The sequence below is a fragment of the Glycine max genome, chromosome 2 (genome assembly GCF_000004515.6).
Source record: "Glycine max cultivar Williams 82 chromosome 2, Glycine_max_v4.0, whole genome shotgun sequence".
Taxonomy (NCBI): Eukaryota; Viridiplantae; Streptophyta; class Magnoliopsida; order Fabales; family Fabaceae; genus Glycine; species Glycine max.
Window position 1 is genome coordinate 11,062,400 of NC_016089.4, and position 15,303 is coordinate 11,077,702.

The 15,303-nt window shown below is 29.8% G+C and overlaps 2 protein-coding genes across 2 annotated transcripts; one reads left to right on the plus strand and one right to left on the minus strand.

Annotated features, from left to right (window-relative positions):
• The first annotated feature begins 5,415 nt into the window (after window positions 1-5,415).
• LOC100805183 (pentatricopeptide repeat-containing protein At2g20540) lies at window positions 5,416-7,650 on the plus strand. The gene has a single exon (XM_003520058.4). It carries the CDS (start codon window positions 5,896-5,898, stop codon window positions 7,450-7,452), a length of 1,557 nt encoding a protein of 518 aa, XP_003520106.1. The 5' UTR covers window positions 5,416-5,895; the 3' UTR covers window positions 7,453-7,650.
• Window positions 7,651-7,949: 299 nt separating this feature from the next.
• LOC100804120 (heparanase-like protein 2) lies at window positions 7,950-11,320 on the minus strand. The gene is made up of 9 exons (XM_006574867.4): window positions 11,092-11,320; window positions 10,941-10,977; window positions 10,449-10,629; window positions 10,087-10,241; window positions 9,736-9,969; window positions 9,436-9,625; window positions 9,197-9,322; window positions 8,883-8,982; window positions 7,950-8,476 (listed from the first exon to the last, which is right to left on the minus strand). Exons 1-9 carry the CDS (start codon window positions 11,293-11,295, stop codon window positions 8,162-8,164), a joined length of 1,542 nt encoding a protein of 513 aa, XP_006574930.1. The 5' UTR covers window positions 11,296-11,320; the 3' UTR covers window positions 7,950-8,161.
• Between the last annotated feature and the right edge of the window lie 3,983 nt (window positions 11,321-15,303).

Sequence of the window (15,303 nt, forward strand, 5' to 3'; positions counted from 1 at the left end):
TTCTCCAACATAACCTCCTCAAAGAACTACACGCTATGACTTATGGTTAATCGTTCCGACCATTTTTTAGTTCTTATAAAGTAAAAAAGTCATTTATTAAAAAAAATCTTATATGCTAACAAAAATATTTAATATTTTTTTTTTCATTTAAAGTAAAATATTTATCTTAAAATTTATATAAGGTCTTAATAAATTTGATAGGAACTAAAAAACATCTAGTCACGAGCCAAACGTGTATTCCAAGAAACAAATGACCTAAAGAAAAACCAAAGAAATTGACTATAACACTAGGAAAAAAGATTCTAAAAAACATTAATGTAAGGGCATGATAACTAACTGTAACTACATGCACGCTGGTGCATTGAAACTCTTGCTATGCACAAATACAATTGAATCATGCTTCACTTTGATGGGAGAAGATGGATCAACCAGCTTTGGGTTCATTTCTGGGATGTGCAGTGACTGGGTCAGCACTAGTGGAGTTCCATTCAACAGCACCACCTTACTTTGAATGTTACCATCTTTGGGTGTCAAATGGTACTCTTCTCTCGGCGTGTTTCTGTTTCTTAATCCTACTTCCGGGTGGTACAGATTCTCATTGAGGAGTGATACTTCGAAAGTGGTAGAGTTGGACATGTTTATGAGTAGCACGGTGATACCAGACTGAAAAGAAATGAACCACAAAAACCAAGATTAGGAACAAATTAATGGCATTGAGTTAGATTGAAAAAAAACTTCTTGATTTTAATTTGTATGATTAGTTATTGTCAATTAATTGTAAGTGTTTTATGATAAAAAAAAAAACATTGCATGCGAGGGTTAAAAAAACGTTAAGTTCTGCTTCCTGATTTGAAGGGCAACATTAATTTTTTTGAACCACAACATTAAATTTTTTTAACCGTTCGCAATAGCAAGACGACCACAATTGGAGTGCATCGAATGCATTTATTCGCGCTCAACAAACATGACAAAACCATATTTAAAACCTTGATAGTATGATATAACCTGTGTATAAATACTTTTTTCCTTCTTTAACAAAGACAATACAAAAAAAAGATTTTGAGATAAAAGAGCTTACCTCTTTCTTTGAGCAATGAACGTATGCACGCAAATATGGCGACCCTTCGTGAGAAACAGAAAGCACTTTGCTTCCCATTAACCGATGCCACAAAAGAGCTCTGATCAAATTAAAGGCATGCCGCTTAGATAGAGATTTAACCATGTGCACACAAACAAGTCTTAATTTGATTGCTTATACTGTTTTATGATATTTTGTAGGATATTAATATGCCAAAATTTTCTGTTAAATGAAACTATATATGATTGTTTCGTAGAATTAAACATTTATCTTTAGCAAATGTCTCTCACACACCCATAGGAACACTTACTTACCCATAATAATCTGGGTTAGGAATGAAGGTTGTGGTGTCTAGCAAACCATAGTTTCCTCCAACTAGTGCTTGTCTACAATAAACTTTGTGGTTGAAGGTTGATGTCATTCCCAGCTGGTCAAGGTACCTATTGTTATTCATTCACATACATTGACATGTCAATGCAGATTTTGTAGAGGAAAGAAGAAAAAAAAGAGACAGAAAAGAACTCAATTGATTTGCAGATTAATAGACAGACCAAAAGCCATTAACAAAAGTATTTGACACATCTTTGCCACCACTGTTATACTAAGTTAGTATATCCTATATAGTTGAAAAAAGTAATTTTTTATTTGTTTAGATTTAAAGGAGAGGAGATCTCGGTGTAACTAACTTATCACTGTATGATTTTAATTTTAAAAAACATCTAACTAGGATCTAGTATAGTGCATATCATGTTAAGGTGCATGGTGTGTGTAACGAGTTAATCTAATATATGAATTTTTTTTTTACTTAAATAGAATTTTTTTAAAGAAGGAAATATATTGAAAATTATTTGGCATTAAATATATTTCATGATTTTAGTATAAATTTAATATAAATAATTCAAATTATGATGTAAAGTTTAACTCCTTTGGAAATGTAACGAGGTCATCCCTCTAGTCATTTTTTCATCCCAAAATAATTATTGTCCTAGGTTGTTTATACCTATAAAAAAAATAAAATAAAAATGAAGGAGAGTAATAATTAATTTTATAAAATTAACATTATATCATCATTAATTATTTTATAAATATGTTATTTATCACTAATATTATAAAAGATATAAGTGAAAGAAAATAATTAATGTTATATTGAAAAAACTAAAATAATAATTATTTTGGATATTTTTTTTCCAATTACATAATTGTTACACTGGATTGGCACTGGATTGGAGGGAGTATTTTTCTTCCATTTCTAATTTATATTTTTTTAAGAATAATATGATTAAAACAATCATATAAAATCTATGTTTCTTAAGGAAAGTTGTGCTAAAACTTGTTAGTCAAGTTAGCATAGTTGTTAAATATGATTAGAACATGACTCTACATAAATTTTATTTAATATTTTAGTTTGTGCACTATACATGACAAATGACCTAAAGAAAAACTAAAGAAATTGATTATAAAACTAGAAAAAAAAATTCTAAAACAAAACCTTATAAGGTACCTAAACTAAAAGGGATTAATGACCTAGCTAGAAAAAATATGAAAAGAAAATGATGCGCTGCTTGCTTGCTGACTAATACTAAATGTGCATGACAACCACTAACTACATGCTGGTGCACTCAAACTCTTGTTATGCACAACAAAATTGATTGGAGAAGATGGATCAACCAGCTTTGGGTCCAGTGACCGGTCAGCACGGATGGAGTTCCATTCAACAACAGCGTCTCATCACTCCGAATGCTACCATCCTTGGTACTTGTTCTCTGTGTGTTTTTTATACTACCTAGCAATTTTTTTCTTTTGGTCTAATGTTTGTAACATATATTCAACCTTTAACAACTTATACAAAATTTTATCCCTTTATACACCATTAGTGGGAAGAAAAAGAAAAAAAAAAAAAAGAGATGTTCAGATAAATCAATCACCTGTGCCGGGGTGAACTAATCAAGTCAATATAAGTTTGGATAGAAGAAATTGAGTTTTTAAACACGTTTAAATAAAATATAAGAATGGAACAATGTATATAAATATGATCCACCTAAGAACCCACAGAAAGATCCAACCATGGAATTGATTTTATTATTATTTTATTATTGACAAGTGGGGAATGATGCAACAGACTTTTTGTTGTTTTTTTACTTTACCCTATGTATTGTATTTTTGGTACATTTCTGTTGGCGTACCTTTGTTTTAACAAGTTCAATAAATTAAATCTCTACCCATGTCACATTTTATATATATATATATATATATATATATATATATATATATATATATATATATATATATATATATATAAAAGAAATGTTAACACATCGTAATGGTTAGAAGACTTGATAATCATATTGTATAAAGAATATATTGATATATGAAAAAAATAATTAACACTACTACATTGATGTTTGATTAATAATCAATTGATGCATTAAATATCTTTAATTTCAAAATTTATGTTTGATTAATAATCAATTGATGCATTAAATATCTTTAATTTCAAAATTTATTATATTTGTTTACGATCAAAATTTATTATCATTTTTTATCATTATGTTTATTCTACATGTGATTTTTCTTTCTCAAAACTTTTAAATAAATCCATGTCTCTAAAATAATTTTACTTAATATTTTAGTTTGTGCACTACACATGACAAATATTTAATTTTACATAATTAAAATTCACAATAGATAAATTTTTTTGTATATTTAAATTTTATTGTAATTTAAATTTATAATAAATAAATATTCATTAAAGGTCTAATTCATATTAAAATCTTTTTTTATTAACATATTAAAGTTTTTATACAAGTTTAACTTGTTTGATGTCTACATGGGCTGATAAGATCATAAACCATTCCATTGAGACAAAAAATTCTATAAAAACAAAAATTATAATCTTAAAAAATGAGAAAGATTGTAACTTGAAAAATGACACAGTTAAAGATGAGAGTTTAAGTTTTATAAAATGGAATTTAATGGCTATAAACTAATAATGTAAGATTGTTTTATATCATCATCCAAGTATAAATTATGTTTTAAGTTACTTTGATATAATTATTTTTAAAAATTAACACACTTACCATGATGAGTTATAATTTGATAACCATCTAAAATTTCAGATGATTTTTTTTAATTACACAAGGTTTGGGGAGTATTTTTCTTCCATTTTTAATTTATATTTTTTTAATTAGCCAATCTAGCTAGCATTGTTGTTGGATATAACTGAACATGTCTCTACAGATAAATTTTATTTAATATTTTAATTTGTAACATATTTCATGTGTTAACAACTTTTACGCATTTTATCCTAGTATATACAGATAAATAACAACTTTTTATAACATATTCCATTATCACTGGCAACAACAACTTTGAGGAGATTAACTGGAAAACACAACTAGTCTTTAGTGGTTTAAATTTGAGACTGAGTGATGTATATAGATAGGATCCGATCAATAACAACTCAACCATTGTTTTTAACTTACTTTGGTATACCTGTTTTTTTTTTTTTTTAAGTTAACAAACTTATCATAAGTTATGATTGGATAATCATGTAAAAAAAATTGAACCCTTTGTTTCTATTATTTGTATTGTAATATATAGAAATAAATCACAAAATTTGCATAAGAACAAGAGGTCAACTAATCAAATCAAACTAAGCTTGATAAGAGAAATTGAGTTCTTGAGAGATGTTTAAATAAAATAAAATATAAAAATCAGGGTGATGTATATAAATAGGATCCAATTAAAGAGATTATGTTTTTACATAAGTTTGACTTCTTCCATCTCTACATTGGCTAATAAGATCATAAAGTGTTGAGACACAAAAATCTACATAAAATAAATTATAACCATATAAATGAAAGAAATTGTTACTTAAAATATGACATAAAGCTAAAAAATGTAAGTTTAAGTTTTATAAAATAGAGTTTAAAATATAAAACTTTCTTAAACCGTAATTCATTCACAAATTATTGTTTCAAATTATTTTCATATAACTGTTTTTTACAGGTTAACAAACTTAGCATGATAAATTATGATTGAATAATCATATAAAAGAAATTACATTGTTAAATTTTATCATAATCCTAGCCATGAAATAAACTCATAAAATAATTACTTTTTCGTCAATCTTTTCTGTGTTGAAACAAATAACATAACAATATTTTTTCTTTTAATTTATAGTTTAAATAACATTTTGGGAGATTAAAAATCACCATAAAATATATGAAATTATCATAGATTTTTTAACCCTCCCCAAAAACCAAATTCATAAGGTTCTAAACATTGAGGAACCGGAATTGGAAATGGCGACGAATCCTATTCCAACCTCACAAAATTTAAACTAGCCACCCCAAACCCAAATGAAAACTTCAATGAACCAATGATTGATCCCCAAGCAAGCACCAACCCTGTACCGCAGTGGCGAAATCTCCGCTCCACTTGTGGTGGATTCCGCTACCATGAGTACAATCGCGAAGAACGTTGTGACAACTTTGGTGAACTAGATTTAGGTGAAAGCCTACTAAAAAAAATTAAAAATAAAACAAACATATTTACCAGAATTAAAATGAAAAAAAATATCAAAACAAGAATAAAAAATGTTAAATTATACAAATAAAAAATATATTTAAATCTTAAAATAATTTGATAATCAAATTTAATTAAATCTCTATCTAATTTTAATACTAAAAATGACTCTTTACTCAGAAATCATACAAGTAGACGTGAACATATAATTGCATGCTGACATGACAGCAATTGTTTCAATGTTGAACAAGTGAACTCGGTGATCTGAATGCATTTAGTTTCACCATCCCATGTCAAGTTGCAGCAAGAGATGCCTAGTACTGTTGGAAAAGTGCAAGAACGTGAATCACCTCAAGCAGGCCCATGCCCAAGTATTCACCACTGGCCTTGACACCAACACCTTTGCCCTAAGCAGGCTTTTGGCTTTCTGCTCCCACCCTTATCAGGGAAGCCTCACCTATGCATGCAGAGTCTTTGAACGCATTCACCACCCCACACTTTGCATATGCAACACCATAATCAAAACCTTCCTCGTCAATGGAAACTTCTATGGCACCTTTCACGTCTTCACCAAGATGCTACACAATGGTTTGGGCCCTGACAACTACACCATCCCTTATGTGTTGAAGGCTTGTGCAGCCCTTAGAGATTGTTCTTTGGGGAAAATGGTTCATGGGTACAGTTCAAAATTGGGTCTTGTGTTTGATATCTTTGTGGGCAATAGTTTGATGGCAATGTATTCTGTGTGTGGGGATGTGATTGCTGCAAGGCACGTGTTTGATGAAATGCCTAGGTTGAGTGCAGTGTCTTGGAGTGTGATGATCTCGGGGTATGCCAAAGTGGGTGATGTTGATTCAGCTAGGTTGTTCTTTGATGAAGCACCTGAGAAGGATAGGGGAATTTGGGGTGCCATGATTTCTGGGTATGTACAAAACAGTTGCTTCAAGGAAGGACTCTATTTGTTTCGTTTGTTGCAGTTGACTCATGTGGTTCCTGATGAGTCTATATTTGTGAGCATTCTTTCTGCTTGTGCTCATTTGGGGGCTTTGGATATTGGAATCTGGATACACAGATACTTGAATCGAAAAACGGTGTCGTTGAGCATTCGTTTGAGTACTAGTTTGCTAGACATGTATGCTAAATGTGGGAATTTGGAGTTGGCTAAAAGATTGTTTGACTCGATGCCGGAGAGAGACATCGTGTGTTGGAATGCCATGATTTCTGGTTTGGCTATGCATGGAGATGGAGCAAGTGCACTCAAAATGTTTTCCGAAATGGAAAAGACTGGGATAAAGCCTGATGATATAACATTCATAGCTGTTTTCACTGCTTGTAGTTATTCAGGAATGGCACATGAAGGTTTGCAGTTGCTAGATAAGATGAGTAGTCTGTACGAAATTGAGCCCAAGAGTGAACATTATGGTTGTCTAGTTGACTTGTTAAGCCGAGCCGGGCTTTTCGGAGAAGCAATGGTTATGATAAGAAGGATAACTTCTACCTCATGGAATGGCTCAGAAGAGACATTGGCTTGGAGAGCATTTCTGAGTGCATGCTGCAACCATGGACAAGCTCAACTAGCCGAACGAGCGGCCAAAAGACTCTTGCGGTTGGAGAATCATAGTGGGGTCTATGTTTTGCTTTCAAATTTGTATGCAGCATCTGGGAAACACAGTGATGCCAGAAGGGTGAGGAATATGATGAGAAACAAAGGGGTGGACAAGGCACCTGGTTGTAGCTCAGTGGAGATTGATGGGGTTGTGAGTGAGTTCATTGCTGGTGAAGAAACGCATCCACAAATGGAGGAAATACACTCAGTTTTGGAGATATTGCATATGCAGTTAGACTAGAATCATTAGATTATTCAGGGTTCAACCAGTTCCTTTTGCTGCTTCACTAATTTGCAACATCAAGTCCAGTCGTTTAACACATTGGACTTGAAATTTGAAAAAGAAATACTCGTTAGACCAAAAAAGAAATGAAGTAATTTGTAAAATTTGTAGATTCATTACCCTTGTGCCGTTTAATTCAGTATAATAACCATCTTTAGTCTTATGTGTTTGACTTTTTTATTTTGAACAGTTTAACATGTAGAAATTTATCAAAACAATTTTTTAATCATAAATCACACTAATATTCCTAAAGTTTAGAAGAACTTCCTGAATTTATCTATTCCTACACTAATTTTTTTTAGTTATTTAAAAATATACATTAACATCTCCTTAGAGAGTGATGAATCTCATTCTTTCACGTAAAAACATGTTTTATCATAATCATTTTCATTTTATCTTAATTTTCTCATTTTTATTCTCTCGTGAACCAAACAAGATATCAAGGAAAAGAAACATACATTATTAAATGTATCTGTTTATTTAGGACATTAAACATATATTCCAAAAAACAAATGACCTAAAAAAAGAAGAAGAAATTGACTATAAAACTAGAAAAAAAGATTCTAAAAAAACATTAATGTAATTAGGCACCTAGACTAAAATGGATTAATGACCTAGCTAGGAAAAACATAAAGAGAAAATGATGCTGACTAATACTATAACCTAACTACATACACGCTGGTGCATTGAAACTCTTGCTATGCACGAACACAATTGAATCATGCTTCACTTTGACTGGAGAAGATGGATCAACCAGCTTTGGTTTCATTTCTGGGATGTGGAGTGACTGGGTCAGCACTAGTGGAGTTCCATTCAACAGCACCACCTTACTTTGAATGTTACCATCTTTGGGTGTCAAATGGTACTCTTCTCTCTGCGTGTTTTTAAAAACTACTTCCGGGTACAGATTCATGTCATTGAGTAGTGATACTTCGAAAGTGGTGGAATTGGACATGTTTATGAGTAGCACGGCGATACCAGACTGAAAAGAAATGAACCACAAAAACCAAGATTAGGAACAAATTAATGGCATGAGTTAGATGAAAGAAAACTTGATTTTAATTTGTATGATTAGTTATTGTCAATTGACTGTAAGTGCTTTATGATACAAAAAAAACATAGCATGCAAGGTTTAAAAAAACGTAAAGTTCTGCTTCCTTTGAAGCGCAACATTAAATTTTTTTAACCGTTCGCAATAGCAAGACGACCACAATTGGAGTGCATCGAATGCATTTATTCGCAATATCAACAAACACGACAAAACCAACCGATATTTAAAACCTTGATAGTATGATATAACCTAACCTGTGTATAAATACTTTTTTCCTCCTTTAACAAAGGCAATACAAAAAAAAAAAAAAAAAAGATTTTGAGATAAAAGAGCTTACCTCTGTCTTCGAGCAATGAACGTATGCACGCAAATATGGCGATCCTTCATGAGAAACAGAAAGCACTTTGCTTCCCATTAAGCGATGCCACAAAAGAGCTCTGATCAAATTAAAGGCATGCCGCTTAGATAGACATTTAAGCATGTGCACACAAACAAGTCTTAATTTGATTGCTTACACTGTTTTATGATATTTTGTAGGATATTAATATGCCAAAGTTTTCTGTTAAATGAAACTATATATGATTGTTTCGTAGAATTAAACATTCATCTTTAGCAAATGCCTCTCACACACACATACGAACACTTACTTACCCATAATAATCTGGGTTAGGAATGAAGGTTGTGGTGTCTAGCAAACCATAGTTTCCTCCAACTAGTGCTTGTCTACAATAAACTTTGTGGTTGAAGGTTGATGTCATTCCCAGCTGGTCAAGGTACCTATAGTTATTCATTCAAATACATTGACATGTCAATGCAGATTTTGTAGAGGAAAGAAGAAAAAAAAGAGAGGCAGAAAAGAACTCAATTGATTTGCAGATTAATAGACAGACCAAAAGCCATTAACAAAAGTATTTGACACATCTTTGCCACCACTGTTATAGGCTCCACCAGATTCCCCAACCCATGGTCCTGACGACGGTTCGAATTCTTTCACTGCATCCGAGACATCTTTGAATGTTTGAGCAACTTGACTCAAATAATATGGGTCTTGAATCTTGTTGATAAGATCCTTATCATTACCTTCGTGTAGAATAATTTATATTACAAACCATTCACTAAGGCATATACACAAACAAGGTAGTGTAGTGCATGGTATTAGACAAACCCAAAAGGGAAGAATTTATACATACCAGAACCAAGGTTGTAAATGTGGTGAGTTACTCCATCAACCACACCGTGTCCAACATTCTGTAAGAAGCTATCAAACCATTCCTTACCATAGAAACCAGCAGGGCCTAGTACCTTTGGCCTTGTATTTGCATCTTGGTATAGTAGATTAACTGTTTTTCTGAGCTGAGTGATGTCTTTAGCATATTGAACACTGTCTATTCTGGCACTTACCCCATCAGCGCATAACTCATTTCCTGATAAGTAGTAAGTATATCACATGAAAAAACTTCATAAGTCATAATGCACCAAAGAAAATAAAAATTGTATGGACAAGTAATTCAAAGCTCCAATTTTTCAAAGGTTTTAGCAACCTAATTCATATGAATCTATATTGTATCCTTTCGAAATTGTGTACTCCATGAGATCTATGGCATTTGTTGGATCCCAGTCTCCTTTCCAGTTCTTCTTGTCCTCCTTGGAAGGTTTCTTTCCAGACAGAGCATTTAATCCAAAAGTGAGTTTCACCCTGCAAAAGGGGAAGAAAAAAAAATTATATAGTGACATGCATGGTCACATCAAGAAAAAGTAGGGCCAGCCCAAGGCTACATACATTAACAAAAATGTCCAGCATATAACTCTCTAATTTAAAGCAAAAAAAATTATTTATTTTAGTCTCAAATTTATATAAGTCTCACTCACGGATGAACTGAGAAAAAAGATGTTAAAATAGTACCCAGTTTTGTTGAAAAAGTGATTTATTTCATCCCATTTCTTCTTGGGAAGGCAGCCTTTGCTGAAACCAAAGAGACCATCATTTTTCTTTTGAAAAAGGGGGCATTCCCGTTGTTTCCCAAATTGGTAAACAAGCCAATCTTCGAGTGAACCTCCTAGTCTGATCCTCAAGGGATTAAATGCTGAAAAAAATTTGCCAAAAGAATTAGATCTTTAAGTGATATATAATATGGAAATGGAACATCAATTATTTCCACTTGTTGCTGTAATTTTAATCTACATCATAATATATAAACAAGTCCACGGACAAATCAAACTTCCATTTCTAACCTCTTCAAGGGAGTGAGGATGAGAATTGAAGATAAAAAAATTTAATTTAATACGAAAGCTTTTGAAGATCAAGTATCGTATCTTTCAAGCATCCCTCAAAAGGCTAATAATTAACAAGCTTTCACGGTTGACTAAGACTTAGAATTAAGAAAAAGGAGCATACCCTTGACGGCATTTAAGAAAATATCATTATACAAGTCCTGCAAACATAACATTGGATGATTGGTAAGATGAAAAAATATATGCATAATGTTTGCTTGATGGTAAATGCTAAGTGTCAGATTGAGAAGTCAAACCACCAAAAAAATATATACCAGATTGAGAATGCCTGCATTTCCCCAAGGACAATCGTTGTAGTCACACTTGTTAGGAGGCCACCAATCTAGAGTCGCACAGATAAAGTTTTCATCTGTGGTAGCAATGCTTGTCACCCCTTTCACTCTAAGGTCCACATCTTTAGCTGAAGATGTGGAAAATAATAAAAGGAGAACACAACATATGGTTGTTTTCACATTCATGGTCAATGAATACTTAAGAAATTAAGAGAAGAGGGAAAAAAGCACACAAATTCTCTGCCTCTTGTCTATGCTACTTATAGAGGTATAGAGGTAGGAAATTTTTTTGTTTTGTTTTCTGTTCACCAAGCTGGTAACATATTCCACGATTCTGTATTTAACCGGTAACAACTTTTAGTTAGAGAAATAACAACTTCGATAATATATCCCATGGTGTCTGGTTGCTAACAATTTTTACTATACTGTTATTAGTTTAGATTCAGAGCATAGGAGATCTGTAACTAACTTTCCACTGTATAATTCTAATACTAAAAAGATATCTCACTAGAATCTAGATAAGCTCAACTAATCAAGTCAATACAAGTCTTGATGAGAGGACTGAGGTCTTTAAGAGATCTTTATAAAAATATATAACTATATATAAAATAAATTATTTCATTTTTAATATAAAATAATATGCATAATTTAAAATGATAAAGAAATTTATATGCATAGACATTCACCAATAAAATTTGTAGTAGATACTGAGTATTTTTTATGTGTACTCTGAATAACAATGAGCAAAGTGGATGTCATGGTACGTGGATGGTGTGTATGTAAGGAGCACTATCTCGTCCACTATAGTGCTGATGATGATGCAGGGTTCAATCCCAACCAGGTTATGTACTCCGTGATATGACCACCCTAATCTAGTATATGAAATTCTTTTTACTTAAATAGAATTTAGTAAAGAAGGAAATATATTGAAAATTATTTGGCATTAAATATATTTCATGATTTTAATATAAACTTAACATAAATAATTTAAATTAGGACTTAAAGTTCAACTCCTTTCAAGATGTAACGAGGTTATCACCCTTGCTAGTCCATCCCAATGTAATTATCTTTCTGGGTTGTTTACACATACCCATAAAATAATAATAAATAAATGAAAGAAGATACTAATTTTACAAAATTAACTTTATACCATTATTAATTTTTTATAAACATGTTATTTATCACTAATATTATAAAAATATAAGTGAAAGAAAATAATTAACATTAGATTGAAAAATCTAAAAATGATAATTACTTTTGATGATTGATTTTTAATTACACACTCGTTACAATGGGTTGGAGGAAATATTTTTCTTCCATCTATATTTTGTTTAATGATAATATTATTAAAACAATCATATAAAATCTATATTTTTTAGAAGAGTTGGCCATAACTTTTTAGTCAACCTAGCATTGTTGTTAAATATAATTAGAACATGTCTCTAAGTAAATCTTATTTAATATTTTAGTTTGTGCCCTACACATGACAAATGACCTAGAGAAAAAAAATTAGAGAAATTGACTATAAAACTTTAAAAAAATATTCTAAAACAAAACATTAACAAGGTACCTAAGTAAAAGGGATTAATGACCTTGACCTTGCCGCCCCGATATAACATCTTTTAATATTCTAAAGCACATCTCTTATTTTACTCTCAATTATTATAAATAATTATTTAAAAAGTTAATAAATTTATCATATTGTAATTATATGAGTATATAAATTTTTTTACACTGTTAGCATATAAGTTTCTTCTCAATAAAAGTACTATTCTCCATGATTTATAACCTATGTGTAACAATTTTCTCAATAAATTTTTTTCTCAATATAAATTTAAAAAGTTTGATTTGATTAGTGTATAAAGATATATTAAAAAAACTCTTATAAGTGTTTATAGCTAGGACAAAAAATTGTTTTAAAGAAAAATTATTCCAACTCAGCTACGCTACTACCTTGTATTTATTTATATATATATATATATATAAATCATTTTATAAGAAGAAACTAATAATTATAACCAAATGATGGAATGCATGTTGGGTCATCATCAATCATTCACCATTCACTCTTCTTACCTAACGCTTGTTCTAATGCAAATTTTGTGATTTATTTCTATATATAGAATACAAAATAAAAAGTTAAATTCACATTCTCTTCACCCTCTTAATTCGGTATAGTTTTTTTATAGGAAGAAAGGGTCAGATTTTATATTTTAAACTCTATTTTATAAAACTTAAACTCACATTTTTTAGCTTTATGTCATATTTTAAGTAACAATTTTTTTCATTTATAAGATTATAATTTGTTTTATATAGATTTTTTGTTTCAACGGTTTATACTTACTAGCCAATGTAGAGATTGAAGAAGTTAAAATTTTATAAAAAAACATAATCTTTTTAATAAGATCCTATTTGTATATATCATCATCCCATTTTTATATTTTATTTTATTTAAACATCTCATAAGAACACTCAATTTCTCTTATCCAAGCTTAGTTTGATTTGATTAGTGAGCCTCATGCAAATTTATTGATTTATTTCTATATATTAGACTACAAAATAAAAAGTTAAATTTACATTGTCTTCACTCACTTAATTAGGTTTAGTTTGTTTTTAAAACTAGTTATATGAAAGTAATTTAAAACAATTTTTTATATCCTATCACTTTTTTATATTTTGAACTTTATTTTATACAACTTAAACTCACAATTTTTTTTTTACAATTTTTTTCATTTATGAGATTATAATTTGTTTTATATAGATTTTTTTGTCTCAACAGTTTATGATGTTATTAGCCCATGTAGAGATTAAAAAGTTAGGTTGATAGAAAAACTTATCATAAGATTTAGTCTCCGATAATTATCTAATTATCATACGAGATCCCCAACATATCATAAGATTTCTTTTCTTGCAAATATATACTTTTCCAAACCCAGAAAATGAGTTTATTCTAATGTTAGGGTTATGATCAAATTCATTTAATTCAGAATTATAATTAATATGTGCTCCTAACTTAATCTCAATCATAAATTTATATTAAAACGTATATTTGTTATTAGAAAATGCAAAAGAAATAATTCTCCATGGAAAAAATAAGTAGGCTCTAAATTAATATAATTTAAATATTTTTATTATTTTATAAAGTTATTTTTCATCTCTCATAGTTTTCTTGATATTATGAGAATAATATTCAATAGGTTATAAAATATTGTTTTTATTTTTTTTTCATATGTTACACATAGGTGATAAATCGTAGTTTTATTGAGAAAACAGTCAGTTAAAAAGAGTTGCACACTCATCTAATCAGAATTTCTAAATAATGATTTATATACTCTAAAGTGAAGTTTTGATAAATATTATACTTTATCCTATGTAATTCCGGTTACCACAAGTTTCTGTTGAAAAATTAAAAGGATAAAATGAATTAAATTTTTATATAAACTAATAAGAACTTATGCAAACTTTAGAAGTATGCTCCATTTTGCATGAATTGATTTTAAATTGTGAAAAACCTCAATACAATAAAGGGAGAAGTTTATCCTAACAAAATCTTAATATAAAGAAGTTAAACTTATACAAAAAGATCTTTATTTGAGTTATTAGGTGGATCCTATTTATATACATGAGTCCATGTTTATATTTTAAATATCTATGGAGAACTCAGGTTATATGAAGTTATTTACACTTAAATATCTTTTCCTTTAAATCTCACTTACTAATTTTTTGTAACAGTTGAGAACATATGTATCCAAATTAGTTGTAACTGAATATATTACAAGAGATCTCACCTACTATTTTGTAACAGTAGAGAACATATGTATCCAAATCCTTGGTGCCCCCAACAACAACAGATTTTAGAATTTGTTTTTTTTAGTTTTATAGTCAATTTCACATCCTTGATGGTGATTTTTAATCTCAAAATGTTATTTCAAAATATAAATTAAAAGAAAAAAATATTGTTATATCGTTTGTTTCAACACAGCAAATATAAAAAATAATTATTGTATGAGTTAATTCTAAGGTTAGGGTTATGATAAAATTCATTTAATTTAGAATTATAACTAATACGTGTGTCTAATTTAATCTAAATCATAACTTTATATTAAAACTTATATTTGTTATTAGAAAATACAAAAGAAATAATTTTCCAAATGGATAAAAATAAGTAGGTTTTACATCAGTATAATTTAGATA